This window comes from Castor canadensis, chromosome 18, assembly GCF_047511655.1.
Source record: "Castor canadensis chromosome 18, mCasCan1.hap1v2, whole genome shotgun sequence".
NCBI classification, from domain to species: Eukaryota; Metazoa; Chordata; class Mammalia; order Rodentia; family Castoridae; genus Castor; species Castor canadensis.
In genome coordinates, this window is record NC_133403.1 from 4,113,131 (window position 1) to 4,127,901 (window position 14,771).

General features: G+C 39.9%; 1 protein-coding gene across 15 annotated transcripts in view; it reads left to right on the forward strand.

Moving 5' to 3' along the window:
* Positions 1–14,771, forward strand: part of Depdc5 (DEP domain containing 5, GATOR1 subcomplex subunit) — a 139,266-nt gene that overhangs the window by 19,367 nt on the left and 105,128 nt on the right. For all 15 annotated transcript variants that reach the window (XM_074060950.1, XM_074060953.1, XM_074060956.1 and 12 more), the window contains 6 exons: positions 1,288–1,349; positions 4,127–4,196; positions 4,701–4,773; positions 12,889–12,992; positions 13,278–13,352; positions 14,595–14,729. In XM_074060950.1, coding sequence (XP_073917051.1) covers positions 1,288–1,349; positions 4,127–4,196; positions 4,701–4,773; positions 12,889–12,992; positions 13,278–13,352; positions 14,595–14,729 — 519 coding nt within the window. The remainder of the gene's footprint in view (positions 1–1,287; positions 1,350–4,126; positions 4,197–4,700; positions 4,774–12,888; positions 12,993–13,277; positions 13,353–14,594; positions 14,730–14,771) is intronic.

Consider the following 14,771-nt stretch of genomic DNA (forward strand, 5'->3'; position numbering starts at 1 on the left):
TCTCTCTCTCTGTCTCTCTCTCTCTCTCTCTCTCCCCCCCCCACTGCCCTTTGTTGGTCTCTCTGTCTTTTCTGTTATTTATTTATATAAGCTATATATATACATATATATATATGGTGGGAGAGGGAGAGAGAGAAAGGAAGAGAAAGAATGAGAGAGAGAATATGAATTCCAGGAAAGGCAAAGGAGTATTAATGAAAAACCTGATTTCTCAGATCTGTAATTATTGTGTAAGTATAGAATGAAAATTTATAGAGTTATTACTCTATGGTTAGATATCTTTTTTTCTTTTCTTTTTCTATTTTTTGAGATAGGACTTTGTTATAGTCCAGGCAGGTCTCGAACTTGCTATGTAGCCCAGACTGGCCTTAAACTTACAGTTCTTCTGCCCTAGCCTCTGCGCTGCTGTGTATCACAGACATGTGCTGATTTGATATTTTCCTTTCTTTCTTTTTTTTTTTGTTTTGAGACAGGTTCTCACTATGTAGCTACCATGCCTGGCTTGATTGCTTTTATTCTCTTGCTCACAGAAATAAAGAAGTTTGTTTTGTTATGTTAGAATAATGACGTGATGAGTAGAGAATAAAACTGATATGAGGCATGGACACTGAGCCTAACTCACCAACTTCATGGTCCATACCATCCAAGTTTACGTTTAGGAAACTATTCTGGGTCCACAGGGTCTCTCATGAACAGCAGGAACTGCAGATGGTAATTCAGGGTCTTCTATAAACTGTAAGCATCACTATGAGAATAACCACCTTTGGAGGGTAGATTGTCCTCTCATCTTGAAGATACACTGTATTAGTTAGTCCTCTAGGGATTTTTTTCAAACTTGCATTTTACCTTGAAGTGATGGCCTCTAAGTGAGGCAAATATTAGAAAGTCTAGGGGGAAATTGCTTTTGTGCATCTGGCTTTTTTTTTTTTTTTTTTGTGGCAGTACTGGGATTCACACTCAGGGCCTCACACTTGTTAGGCAGGTGCTCTACTAATTGAACCACTCTACCAGCCCATTTCTGTGTTGGGTATTTTTGAGATCAGATCTCACTTTTTGCCCAGGCTGGCCCCAAACCATGATTCTCCTGATCATTGCCTGCTGAGTAGTGAGGATTTTGGGAGTGAACCACCACCATGACACCCACATTTGGCTTTTACTCTTTTTTTTAAAGATGCAACAGAGCCAGCCACTTTCTCTTTGGTCTCATTCATATTAGTCTATTTAGAGAAGAAATGACAAACAAGACAGGAAGTTAGTCCTCACTCTCTTCTTAATGTTTCTTTTTAGGGGATCTATATTTTGAGAAAGCTGTGAATGGCTTCCTGGCTGATCTGTTTACTAAGTGGAAGGTATGTTTCTTCTTACATACTAATCTCGATTGGGTAAGTATGCACTTTTAAAAATATGCTCTAGTAAGCTGCCTTAAATTGAGCTATTGTAGCTAAAGCTCAGACACTTATTTAAATTACCCTTATCACCTCAAGATGATAAACAGCATTTATGAAAAACCCATGGTTGACATCACATTCAATGGTGAAAGACTGAGAACTTTCCCTAAGATCAGGAGTAAGGATGCTTGCTTTTGCCACCAGTATTCAACATTTTGTTAGAAGTTCTAGACAGAGCAATTAGGCAAACAAAAGAAATAAAAGGCCAGGTGCAGCTGGCTCATACCTGTAATTCCAGCTACTTGGGAGGCTGAGATTGACAGGATTGAGGTTGGAAGCCAGCCTGGGCAAATAATTCTCTAGACCCCCATTTTCCAAATAAGCAGACTGGAGGTGTGGCTTAAGCAGCAGAGCACCTGAGCACCTGCATTGCAAGTGTGAAGCTCTGAGTTCAAGCCCCAGTCCCACCAAAAAATTTTTAAAAAGGCATCTTAATTGGAAAATAAGTAAAACTATCTATATTCACAGATGATATGTTTCTCTGTGTAGAAAACCCTAAAAATAAAATCCATAAAATTTTTTATTAGTACTAAATTCAGTTAAATTTCAGAAAGCAAAAATCAACACACAAAATCTGTTGAGTTTCTAAACACTAACAATGAACAATTCACAAAAAGGAAATTAAAGAAAACATTTATAATAGCATCAGAAACAATAAAATACTTAGGAGTAATTTACTGAAGGACTTGTAAGCCTTGCACACTAAAATCAGTTAAAACATTACTAAAAGAAATTAACAGGGCTGGAGGTATGGATTAAATGGAACGGCAGAGTGCCTGCTTTGCAAACACAAATTGAAGCCTTGAGTTCAAACCTTAGTCCCACCAGGAAATAAAGGAAGGAAATTAGCAAAGACTTAAGAAGAAAGAAAACTTGTGTTCATGGCTTGAAATACCTAACTTTTTTCTTTTTCTTTTCTTTCTTTCCTTTTTTTTTTTTTTTTTTATGGCACCAGGTTTTGAACTCAGGGTCTCATGCTTGCTAGGCAGGCACCCTGCCACTTGAGCTGTGTCTCCACCCCTTCATTTTTTATTAGTGTATATTTGTTGTACAGAGTGGTTTCATTATGATGTTTCCATACATGTACACTAAGTACCCTGATCAAACCCATCTCTTCCACCACTCTCTCTTAGAAAAAATTCAGCAAGTTCCATTGTTCTGGTTTTCATACATGTGGCTAGATGTTGTCCAGGCTGGCCTTGAACCCTCAGTCCTCCTTCCTTGGCCTCCTGAGTGGGTGGAATTACAGGTATGCCCCACTACACCTGGCTAAATTTTGTTAAAATGACTGTACTATTCAATGATGCCTTCAGATCACTGCCCTTTTTGGTAGAAATGGAAAGGCTGATCCTAAAATTGATGTGGAATTGCAAGAAGTTCTGAATAACCAAAATAGTCTGACAATAGGGGAACAAAGTTAGATGAGGAAGACATGAAAACAGTGTAATACTGCATAAGAATAGACTTGTAGATCAATAAAATTGAGTTCAAAGTCCAGAAATCAACCCATTCTTCAATGATTTTAGTCAGTGGGAAGGAGTGGTCTCTTCATCAAATGGTCTGGAACAACTGAATATCCAAATAAAAAAGAATGAATTTGGACCGTTACATCACATACAAAAATTAGCCTAAATGAATTAGACTTAAATATAGGAGCTAAAACCATAAAACTCTTAAAATTTAGGGAAAATCTTAAAATGGATGTAATAATAGTCCCCATCTCCTTCATCTCATGTGGGTTGAGACCCTCTTCTACCCTCACCGGTCCATTCTGAGACATTCTTTCTGTCCATCACTTATACCAAAATTAGATAAGGATGCTGAGTTTGGAGAATTTGGAGTCCAGTAAATTAGTTGATAGCCAATGAAGGTTTGTTCTTTTCCTAACATTGTGTTTTTGGTACTATGACTTGTATTTAGGAATTTCTGTCCCTCGGAGATATATCCATGAAAGCAGATAAGGTGGCATGTAGTGATTAAGTTGCATACCTTCTATGATGGATGCTGAATTGTGTCAGTATGGTTGGGGTAGAGATGGAGTTAGGCCCAGGAGGAACTGAAACAGCTTGCTGGCTCACTGGTGCAAGCCACATTTCATATTGATCTGTAAACACCCTGCTTTCAGGAAATTGGTCTTTAGTCTCCATGGAAAAGGTAATTGAAATTACCAAGAGATAATTATAGACTTATATCTGCAGCAACCCCCATCTTTGTCTTTCTATGGTAGTGGTAAGGTGTGGGAGTGTCTCTGAATCCTAAATCAACCACTGTGGGTGCTGTTCTTATTCCCTAAATTGAAGTTCTGAATAAATTAAAAAAAAAAACCTCTGCAAAATAGGTACAGAGTCATGAACCTCTGATACTGAGCTGATCAAGTTTATGTCAAATCAAGAAGCTAGGGTACAGGGATCCTCACTTAGTGGTGATTTGCTGTTTTCCAAGTACTTGCTCAGTCTGGAGACTTTGGGTAGCTTGCCCAAGGTCACTTAGTGGACTTGATACAGGTACTTCTGACTCCCCGCCCCCGGCCCAGTGTTTCCTATGGCTACATGAAGTTACCCAACACTGCACACTGCTGTGAGCCTCCTACAGCCGAGGATATTAGTGTGCCTGTGGGCTGCTTCACAGCGAAGTGAGGAAAATAACCTCAAGTTCACTTTTTCTCTGCTCATGCCTAGGAGAAGAACTGTAGTCATGAAGTAACAGTGGTCCTGTTTTCTAGAACGTTCTATGATGCAAAATCTGTTGGTGAGTAACTTTTTTTTCTCCTGTAGTTATTATTATTATTATTTGGAGGTACATGGGTTTGAATTCAGGGTCTCTTGCTAAGCAAGCACTCTACCACTTGAGCCACACCCCCAGCCCTATTATTATTTTTCAGGACAGGGTCTTGCTATGTTGCCCAGGCTGGCCCCTGCACGCCTGGCCTCCCCCTCCTCAGTGACTGGGACATGTGTACACCTGCCTCACTTGTCATTTTCTGCTCAGTGTCCCCCACCTTCATCTCCAGCCAGCCCTTTTCTTCTCTCTGCACTGTTCATAGTTTCCACCTTTGCTAGGGGACAGCATAAAAATAGAAAACAGTGCAGTCTGTTAGTGATCTAAGAAGTCTGTGGGCTGTAATTTGTCCTTAAACCAACTTAATAGATAACACAATTATCTATTTTTCTGTCATGTAGATCTTCAACCTGGAAGAGGAAGCTAAGAAAATCTGTGCATTTCTCTCTTCAGTCTGATCTTTTTTTATTTCAGATGAATTTCCTGAAATAAACCGAGCCTCAATTCAACAGGATCACAAAGGGCGATTCTATGAAGACTTCTACAAGTATGTTTGGGTGCTTTGCTATGCCAGTTGTTGACTGACTGATTGATTGATTGGGGTTGTTTCTTTCTTAACTTGAAAAGTCATACTAACTTTTAAGTTAAACTTTTTAATTTTAGATTTACAGAGAAGTTGCAAATAGTGCAAAAAACAGATTTCCCACACACCTTTTACCTAGTTTCTTTTGATGTTAACATTTCCTAACCAAGTTACATTTGCCAAGACCAGGAGATTGGTAGTGGATTTTACTATTTACTAACTTCAGACTTTTCCACATCTCACCTGTTTTTCTAGTCATGTACCTTTTTGATTCTAGGATCTAGTCCAGAATATTGCATTATATGTAAACCTTGCAAATTTTTTTTTTTTTAAACTCAGGGCTTTACGTTTGCAAAGCTGGCACTCTATCGTGAGCCACACCTCCAGTCCATTTTTCTCTGGTTATTCTGGAGATGGGGTCTTGTGAACTGTTTGCCCAGGCTGGCCTCAAACTGCGATCCTCCTGATCTCAGCTTTTCAAGGAGCTGGGATTACAGGCGTGACCCAGCAGTTCCCAGCCTTTGAAAACTTTTTATTCTAAAAAATGTTGCCATTCAAGAACAGAAAGAGTGAATAAATAACACCAGATGCCATTTATCCAACACCTGCATTTAGCTGTTACTATTTCTGGCTAAATTTTATTTTAAAGTAAATTGTAGATATTTTAGCATTTTATTCTTACGAAAAACCTCAAAAAAAGAGCATTTGCATAAGTAACCACAATATCATTTAACAAAATTAATAATGATTTTATAATATCTAATATCTGGTGACATCCAAATTTCCTTAATAGTTCCCCAAAATGAACTTTTTTTTTTTTTGTTTTTGCTGGGAATTGATTCCCAGGGCCTCCCCATGCCCAGCAAGCCTCTACTATTGAGGTATATCCTGGCCCCCCACCTCAAGGCTACTCATGTTTTGTCACCTCTAAGTAGAAATCCAAAACAATTTCCTCCTTCCCTGTTGCTCCCCAACAGCTGACTTGAAGAATCTGAGCTAATAGTTCTGTAGAGCTGTGCTCCTTAAAGTTTGGTTCGGGAATTAACCACCTCCCATAGGCCTTGTTAAAGTGTTGATTCTTATCATTTCAGGACAGGGATAGGATGATGTTGCTTGTCTAACATGCTGCTGTGTTGGCACATATTGTTAGTCTTTGTGCCCCATTTTGAGTCAGGAGACTATAGACTACCCTTTCTGGACTTACCTGATTGCATCCTTATGGTGGAATTTAACTTATTTATTTTCTGTAAACCAGAATTTACAACTGATGAAATTTTGCTCCTTCTTCCAGGACATTTAGCAATCTTCAGAGGCGTTTTTATTTATTTATTTTTTTTGAGATAGGATCGCAATATGTAGCCCAGACTGGCTGCCAACTGACCATCCTCCTGCCGTAGGTTCCTGCAGGTTTTTACCACTGTGCCAGGTGGAGACAGTTCTTATTGTCAACATGGTCAGTAGGGAAGAGGGGTGGCCAGGCACCTGTTCTCTAGAAAACAGAGATTAGGAATGCTGCTGGAGTGTTGTGCAATGTAGAAGACAGTCCTCCACAACCAGGAGTGCCTTTGCTCACTGTGTTAGTAGTGCCTGCATTGCGAAGCCCTGCTCTGGAAGCGCGAATGGACTTACGCTAAGCCTTTTCAATAAAACGATCTCGTTGCCATCTCTGTACCAGGCTGTCTCCATTGTCCCAACGTTGCCATGGCCACTGAATAAGGGCCGTGTTTATTTATTTTGTTGTTAGTTTTTGAGGTACTGGGTTTGAACTCAGGGCCTTGTGCTTACCAGGCAGGTATTCTACCACCTAAGTCACACCCCAGCCCCTATTTTTTCATTTGCTTGTTCTGTGGTAATGATGATTGACACACACCACACACCCCCCTCCCGACCCGGCCCCAGGGCAAGTACTGTACTTCTGAGCTTCATCCCCTGCCTATTTTTATTTTTAAATTAAATTTGTTTTTAATTGATACATAAAAACATAAAAGTTTTGCATATTGAAACTATATAATGTTTTGATATATTTATACGTTGTGTCATGTTTAAATCAAGTCAAATGTATGATCAAGCTGGAAGAGAGGAGTTTGAATGTTTTCACTGTAAAGAAATGGTAAATAGCTAGGCTCAGTGGCTCACACCTATAATCCCAGCTACTTGGAAGGCAGAGATCAGGAGGATCATGGTTTGAGGCCATCCTGGGCAAACAGTTAGCAAGACCTTTCTCAACAAACAAGCTGGAACTCACAGTGTGGCTCAAGTGGTAGAGCACCTGCTTAGCAAGTATGAGGCCCTGAGTTCAAACCCCAGTGCCACACACACACACACACACACACAAGCTAGACACAGTGGCTACACAGGAGGCATATGTAGGAAGATCTGAGGCCAGACCTGGGCAAAAGCTCGAGACCCTAACCAAAAAATAGCTAAAGCAAAAAAGGGCTGAGGGTATGTCTCCAGTGGTAGAGTGCCTGCCTAGCAAGTGCAAGGCCCTGAGTTCAAACTCTATTACTGCCAATAAAAGGGATAAATATTTGAGGGGATGCTTTGTGAGATGTTGGGAGTATACCAGATTGGGTTGCCAGATAGCATGCCCTGTAGGACTTTGACTTTTTAAATTCTCCCAGTGCGTGAAGGGATTTACCCCATTGGTTTTTGGCACATCGCGTGGAGGATAGAGTAGACATTAAAGTGGACATTAAAAAACCATTTGCTTTTCTGAAGGTGTTGGATTTATTTTTTATTATTATTTATTTTTGAGGCAGTGTTTTGCTATGTTGCTCAAGCCTATCTCAAGCTCCTGGGTGCAAGTGTGATGATCCTTCCATTTCAACCTCCCTGAGTGCTGGTGACTACAGGTGTGAGCCACTGCACCTGGCTGATTAATTTATTGTTGCCTCAGTCAGAGGCCCATTTCATCACTTCTGGTGATACTCACGGGGGCCTTAGAGGACGCCTCGTGCACTACCCTGTCGCTGGCTCTTTCTTACTTCCTCAATTTCCTCCTGTAACTGAGAGGAGGATCTCCTTGTCAGTTTTGCCTGTGGCCTCAGGCTTGGAGATCAGGTGTGTCTCTGTGTTGCAGCAACAGTTTACTTTGTGGGTTTGGCTTTGGTCTCACACAGAGACCAGTCTTTCTCTCCTGGACCTCACACATACTTCTTTGTACCTAGTTTCTTCCTAAGACCGAATGACAACTTGGGATTTTTTTTTTTTCCTTTTTCAACTTTATAACAGCATTCCTAAACAATAAATCCTTTTAAGTAATTTAAAAAAAAATTGTGTGGATAAGTGCCAGAGAATGACAGAAGTTCTGGAAACCTTATAGGCAGGTTTTTTTTTTTTTTTTTTTGATAAAATATTTTCATTTAAAGTTTTTTTTTTTTTTTGGTGGTGGTACTGGAGTTTGAACTCAGGGCTCGTGCTTGCTAGACAGGCACTCTACCAGTTGAGTTACTCTGCCACTCCTCATTTAAAGTTTTTAAGCCTACCGTGGGGAAGGTAGTGCATATGTATAATCCCAGCACTCAGGAGGCTGAGGAAGAAGGATGCCGAGTTTAAGGCAAGGCTGGATTGTATAGCAAAACCCTATCTCCAAAACAAACAAAGTTTAAGCCTACAATAAGAGGGAAGAAAAATAATGAACAGCTTTATACTTTATACCTAGATTTACCAGTTATTAACATTTAATAGCTACTTCACCATGCATCGCATCAAACAGCATTTTCTTACATCATATTTGAATTTTCTCAGTTGTCCTGATCCTTTACAGAAATGTTTTTCCTGGCCCACATTTCTGTCTAGAACTGTGCATTGCTTTTAGCTTAATCTTTTGTATTTGTGTAGTGTTTTTATTGTTTTATTATGAAAAATTTCAAAAATACAGAAAAGTTGGGAGAATTATATAGTGAATACCCAATTTGCTCACTAACTTGGATTCTACAATCAGTGTTTTGTTGTGTTTGCTTTATCATGTTAGATTACCATTTTATATAATTTAAAAATAATGTCTGTTCATTGTAGAAAATTTGAAAAATATAGAACAGCAAAAGGTAGAAAATAATAGTGGCTCCACTATCCTATTGAGATAGTCACCGTGACTGTTTATTTCAGAATTACCATGCCTTGGTTCATTTAAATATCCTGGTATCCTTAAGTGATAGTTACTATTAGCTCATTTACAGAGTGGAAACCCTGATAACAGAATTTGAGTCACTTTTCTATTTTCCACGCTGTATTAAGAGTCTGGCTTGACGCAGGCAGTCTGTATCTCTCTGTACTTTTTTTTCTTTTGTGGTACTGGGGTTTGAACTCAGGACCTCACACTTGCTAGGCAGATGCTCCCCCACTTGAGCCACTCCACCAGCCCTTGTTTTGTGTTGGATATTTTCTAGATAGGGTCTCATGAACCATTTTCCTGGGCTGGCTTCAAACTGTGATCCATATATATGATGTCTGCCTCCCAAGGAGCTAGGATTACAGGAGTGAGCCACCAGTGCCTGGCCAGTCTGCACTTTTCATACCGATTGTATTTTAAATCATTTGTTGATATTTTAATTCATTTATTTGTTTTTAGTTGGTAGACTGTAATTACACATCTTTATGAGGTATTTCAGTACAATTAGCCAGGTATAGAAAGACAAACACAGCCTGCTTTCCATTCATATGTGGAATCTGAAAAGGCTGAGGTCATAGAAGTATGGAGCAGAATAGCGAGTACCAAGATGAGCAGGATACAGGGAGAGCCTGGCTACAAGCTACGAAGTCACAGCCAGACAGAAAGAAGTTTTTAGATTCTTATACAAAAACATGACTATACTTGAGAATACTGTTTATCTTTTTTGGGGGGCAGTACTGCAGTTTCAACTCAGTGCTTCCAGCTTTGCTAGGCAGATGTTCCACTGCTTGAGCCATGTCTCCAGTCCATCTTGCTCTGGTTTTTTTGGAGATTGAGTCTCTTGAACTTTTTGCCTAGGGCTGGCCTCATACTGTGATCCTCCTGCTGTCAGCCTCTCAAGTAGCTAGGATTTTAGATGCGAGCCACTGACACCTGGCTTTCACATGATTTTTTTTTTTTCCCTAATGTTTTGTTTTAGTTTTATTTGTTTATTTATTTATTTATTTGGGTTGGGACTGTGGTGTGAACTCAGGGCTTTGCACTAGGCACTCTATTTGCCTGGCGTTTTAAACCTACATTTTCCACTTTATCACAAATGTCATTCCTTGTCAAACACTACTTCCACTGTATCATGTCTGTATTGCTATTTAGAGATAACATTAGGTTACTACTTTTGAACATTGAGGTGAGGTAATTTCCAGCTTTACTATTGTTAATAACTAGTGAACATTCTTACATATGTCTTTTTTTCTTTTTGGTACTGGGGATTGAACTCAGGGCCTTGTACTTACTAGTTCCCCAGACCCTTTTGCTTTGGTTATTTTTTGAGATGGGGTCTGAAGTTTTTGCCCTGGCCAGCCTAGACTGCCATCCTCTGACTTCAGCTTTCTGCTTAGCTGGAATAATAGGCGTGTACCACCAAGCCCAGCTTTTTTTTGGGTGAGATGGGATCTTGCTTAACTTTTTCCCCTGCTGGCCTTAAACTGGCGTCCTCCCAATCTCTGACTCTCAAGTAACTGGGATTATAGCTTTGAGCTACCATACTTGGTTAAGTTTTGTTTTTTGTTTGTTTGTTGTTGTTTTGAGACAGGGTCTCTACAAACATCCCAGGCTGCTTGGGATTCACTATGTAGCCCAGCTGGCCTTGTATTTGAGATCACAGATAAAGTCTTTTAGCATATTCTTAGTTATTCTTTAGGGTAAATTCTCAGAAATGGAGTTATTGGGCCAAAGGATATTGTATTTATGTTAAGGCTTTTCATTTACACAAATTATCCTCTAAAAACAGTGAAGTAGAAAATCCTATTTTCCTAGCACTAGTTTATTTCTCTGTATCCTCACCAACACAGAATACCCCTTCCTCCCACTCTCCCTCCCTCACTTCATTGTAGGAAAAATCACGTCATTGAGGATTTGGGTTTTTCTCCCATTGCTGGGGATCAAACCTTAGATACACTGTGCAAGCACTGTACCTCTGAGCTAAACCTCAAGCCCCTTTTGAGTCTTTTTTTAATCTTTTGTTTGAGACAAGGTCTTACTATGTAGCTCAGGCTGGTCTCGAACTCACATTCCTCCTGTCTCAGCTTCCCAAGTGCTAGAATTACAGGTGTGTGCCACCAGGCCTAGCTTCACTGAGCCTCAATATTCAGTTCTTTTTTGTGGAATTGGGGCTTGAATTCAGGGCTTCATGCTTGCAGAGCAGGCACTCTACCACTTGAGCCACACACCCCCAGACCATTTTGCTGTGGTTGTTTTGGAGATGGGGTCTCACAGACTGTCTGCTCAGGCTGGACTTGCACCATGATCCTCCCCTTCTTGCCTCCCAAGTAGCTAGGATATAATCCTGTAGGTGTGAGTCACTGGTGCCTGACTGATATTTAGTTCTTATATTTTTGAGAATAAATATTCTCTCATGTTTATCAATATTTGTAGTTTTGGTACAAAATTTGTAGTTTTGTATGTGTTATCTGTTCATTTTCATAGCTAATGTTTTCATCTTTTTTTTTTTTTTTTTTTTGGGTGGGACTGGGGTTTGAACTCAGGGCCTTGTGGTTGCAAAGCAGGCCCTCAACTGCTTGAGCCACACCTCCAGTCTCCCCACCTCCCCTGTGTTTTGATCTTACCCCTGGTCTTTGCAGTCCAAAGGGAAGCCCTTTTAACAATGCAGTACGATGCTTCTCCAGCTCTTCTGTTTAACTCAGCTTAAAATTGGCACGGTCTCATTCTTGTCTTTAACAAAGTCAAATATATTTAGGTAGAGAGAACAGTATTGTGAACCTCCATATATCCACAACCCACATTTAACAGTTGTCAAAAAGAATCACTGTTATTTTGATCGTAGTATAGTATTTTGGCAAATTTATATTTAATTCCGTATTAAAATTTTTTTCTAATTTTAAAACTTACCTATACCCTTGTTATAAATAGGCGTATAATTATGTACCCTGACTTTCTTTAGGATAACTTCCTCATCTTGAAATTACTAGATTAAAAGAAGTATATATATTTTTTTCTTTTAAAATTTAAAGTCAGTCTTTAACAGTCTTTCCGTGTGTTGAAATTGTGTTCCTCTCCTAATAAACTTTGCTATCATTTTCACTATAAAAATTGTGAATTAAATTATTTTTTAAAATACATTCATGTGATTCTAGTTTTAAAGGTACAGAGTATACCGTGAACACATTCCTACCCATCCATTTCTCCTAATCTAGTTCTGACTTAGGCATGTTTATTGGCTTGTATCTGTAATTTGTATGTATGAATATTTTTTTGTGGTATTGGGGTTTGAATTTAGGGCTTTTACTGCTTGACCCACACCCCAGCCCTTTTTGCTCTGGTTATTTTGGATATAGGGTTTGCTTTTTGCCGAGGCTGGCCTGGACCACAATCCCATTTTAAGCTTTGAACTGTCATTGAAATGATGGGTGCACGCCACATGCCAGCTTTTTCTGTTGAGATGGGATCTTATAAACTTTTTTGCCTGGGCTGGCCTGGAACCAGAATCTTCCCAATCTCAGCTTTCTGCATAGCTTGGGATGACAGATGTGCACCCCCACACTCTATTGGTTGAGATAGGGCCTCACAAACTCCCTGCCTGGGCTGGTCTGGAACCATAGTCCTCTTGAGCTTAGCCTCCCAAGTAGCTAAGATTACAGGTGTGAGCCACCAGCACCCAGCTGAATGTAACGTTTTTACAAAAGAACATTTGGTATATTACCTAATTGCAGTTCAGGCTGTAAAATTTAGTTGCCCTCAACAGAACGTGAGAATGTTCATCTCCCTGCCCAACACTGGGCATTGGAATATTAATGCACTCACATTTCTTTGTTAATGTTTGTTAAATGCATTTGATTTTATTACCTCATGTTATGTGAATCATATTAAACCTTAGAATTACATCTTCTTTCCTTGAATGTCCTGTATATAGAACTGCTTGATATGTTTTGTGATAATACTCCTTTCAGAGTGGTGGTGCAGAATGAGAGAAGGGAAGAGTGGACCTCACTCCTTGTGACCATTAAAAAGCTCTTCATCCAGTACCCCGTGTTGGTGCGACTGGAACAGGCAGGTACTGCATCCTTGTAACAGAATGTGCAGCAGGGAAAGGAGGTGGAGGATGGAGGCTGGAGACAAAGAGCTCATGCTTGGTTCCTCCCATTGCCTTGTGTAGTTTCTGCTTCTGGTCAGGTTTCTATTTCCAGTTGGATCCAGTTGTTCGTTACAAATGCAGTAAGTTCAACAATGTCCCTAACAGTGTGAGAGGGACCCTATGGAGCCAAATGCCTTCCCTTTAGTTTTTAAAAGGTCATCTTTTATGAAATGTTTTTTTCTTTTCTTGTGTCTTTTGCTTCAGAGGGCTTTCCTCAAGGAGACAATTCTACCTCAGCACAAGGAAACTACCTAGAGGCCATCAATCTGTCATTCAATGGTGAGTGAGCCAGTATCTTGGTTACCATATGGCTGTGGACTTCTCATTACTGATTCCCACCTAACCCCTGAGATAATTCAGAGCAGTAACTTCTGTTTGGATGGCCTTAATGACTGACAGTTGGCTCGTGGGTCTTCTGTCAGGAAATTCACTTGGTGTTCTTACCTGCTTCTCCTAGAAAAGAACTGAAGGGAGTCTTGCTTGAGTTCTTTGTTTTATTACAAACTATGTTCTTATTTTCCACACCATCCCTCAACTGCTGCTTTTAGGCAATATTTTTTAAAACTCTGCTTTCTGAAACACATTATATTTTAAATCCCTAGGATTCAAGTGTAGAAAGTTAGTTCAAGTAACCCCATTCATCCTCTTGTAAGAGGAGCCCATTGTTAACAGCATGGTGTGATTTCTTCCTAAGGTTAAGCCTACATTTATGTAGTAGTTGAGATACAATTATTTGCCAAAACAGAAACCTACTGAGTTAGTTTAAACAGATAGGGAAATTTACTCTTAAGGATGCAGGGGCTTAGTAAGGTAGCTAGGAAAGTCCTGAAAGCCTTGTTACAGAAAATGGGGACCTTGGTGGCTCTGAGAAACACAGGAGCAGGAATTTGTGGAGTCACTTGCAGTGCCCAGCACCTCTACATCTGCTCTGTATTCAGAATTCTGATTTCCAGTGGAGAGAATCTGGTAGACCCAGCTCTAGGTAGATGTCAGCACAACACTGGCCAGTGTGGTGCTGGGAAATTCTCAAGCATGGTGTAATTTATTAGTCAATCTTTTCATCATATTTGACTATCACTGATTTTCAATAGTAAGAATCAGAGAGGCTGGAAATAGAAATTAACTTGCCAGATTTGCAAAGCCTTCCCAACCTCTTGGTCTACTCTCTTAAATCCTTAAATTCATATTTGATTCTTAGGTGTCTCTATACAGACTTACTGATGAATGAATGAAATTATGGCATTACATTTGAGCATTTAAATCTGCACAAGGCAAATACTAGACCTCAGTGATGGGGACTGACAGTGATGACAGTGACTTAGTCCTGTGTTCAGGAAGTTGTTAATGTAGAAGAGGAATAACAGATGTGCACATAACTAGCTGGAATTCAGGTGAGAATGTGGCAATTGCCATGATGGAAATTATGTGTAAAATGCTCTGAAAGTATAGAGATGCTTGCCAGTGGCTGGTTTCTGAAAAAGTTGTAACATCATCACTGGTGAAGTTTTGTTTTGTTTCTAGTGTTTGACAAGCACTACATCAACCGCAACTTTGACCGAACTGGGCAGATGTCTGTGGTGATCACCCCAGGGGTGGGCGTCTTTGAAGTGGACCGCTTGCTCATGATCTTGACCAAGCAACGGATGATAGATAATGGTAACACTCCCTTGTTTGTGCCTTGTCTCGGTGTGTTCCTAA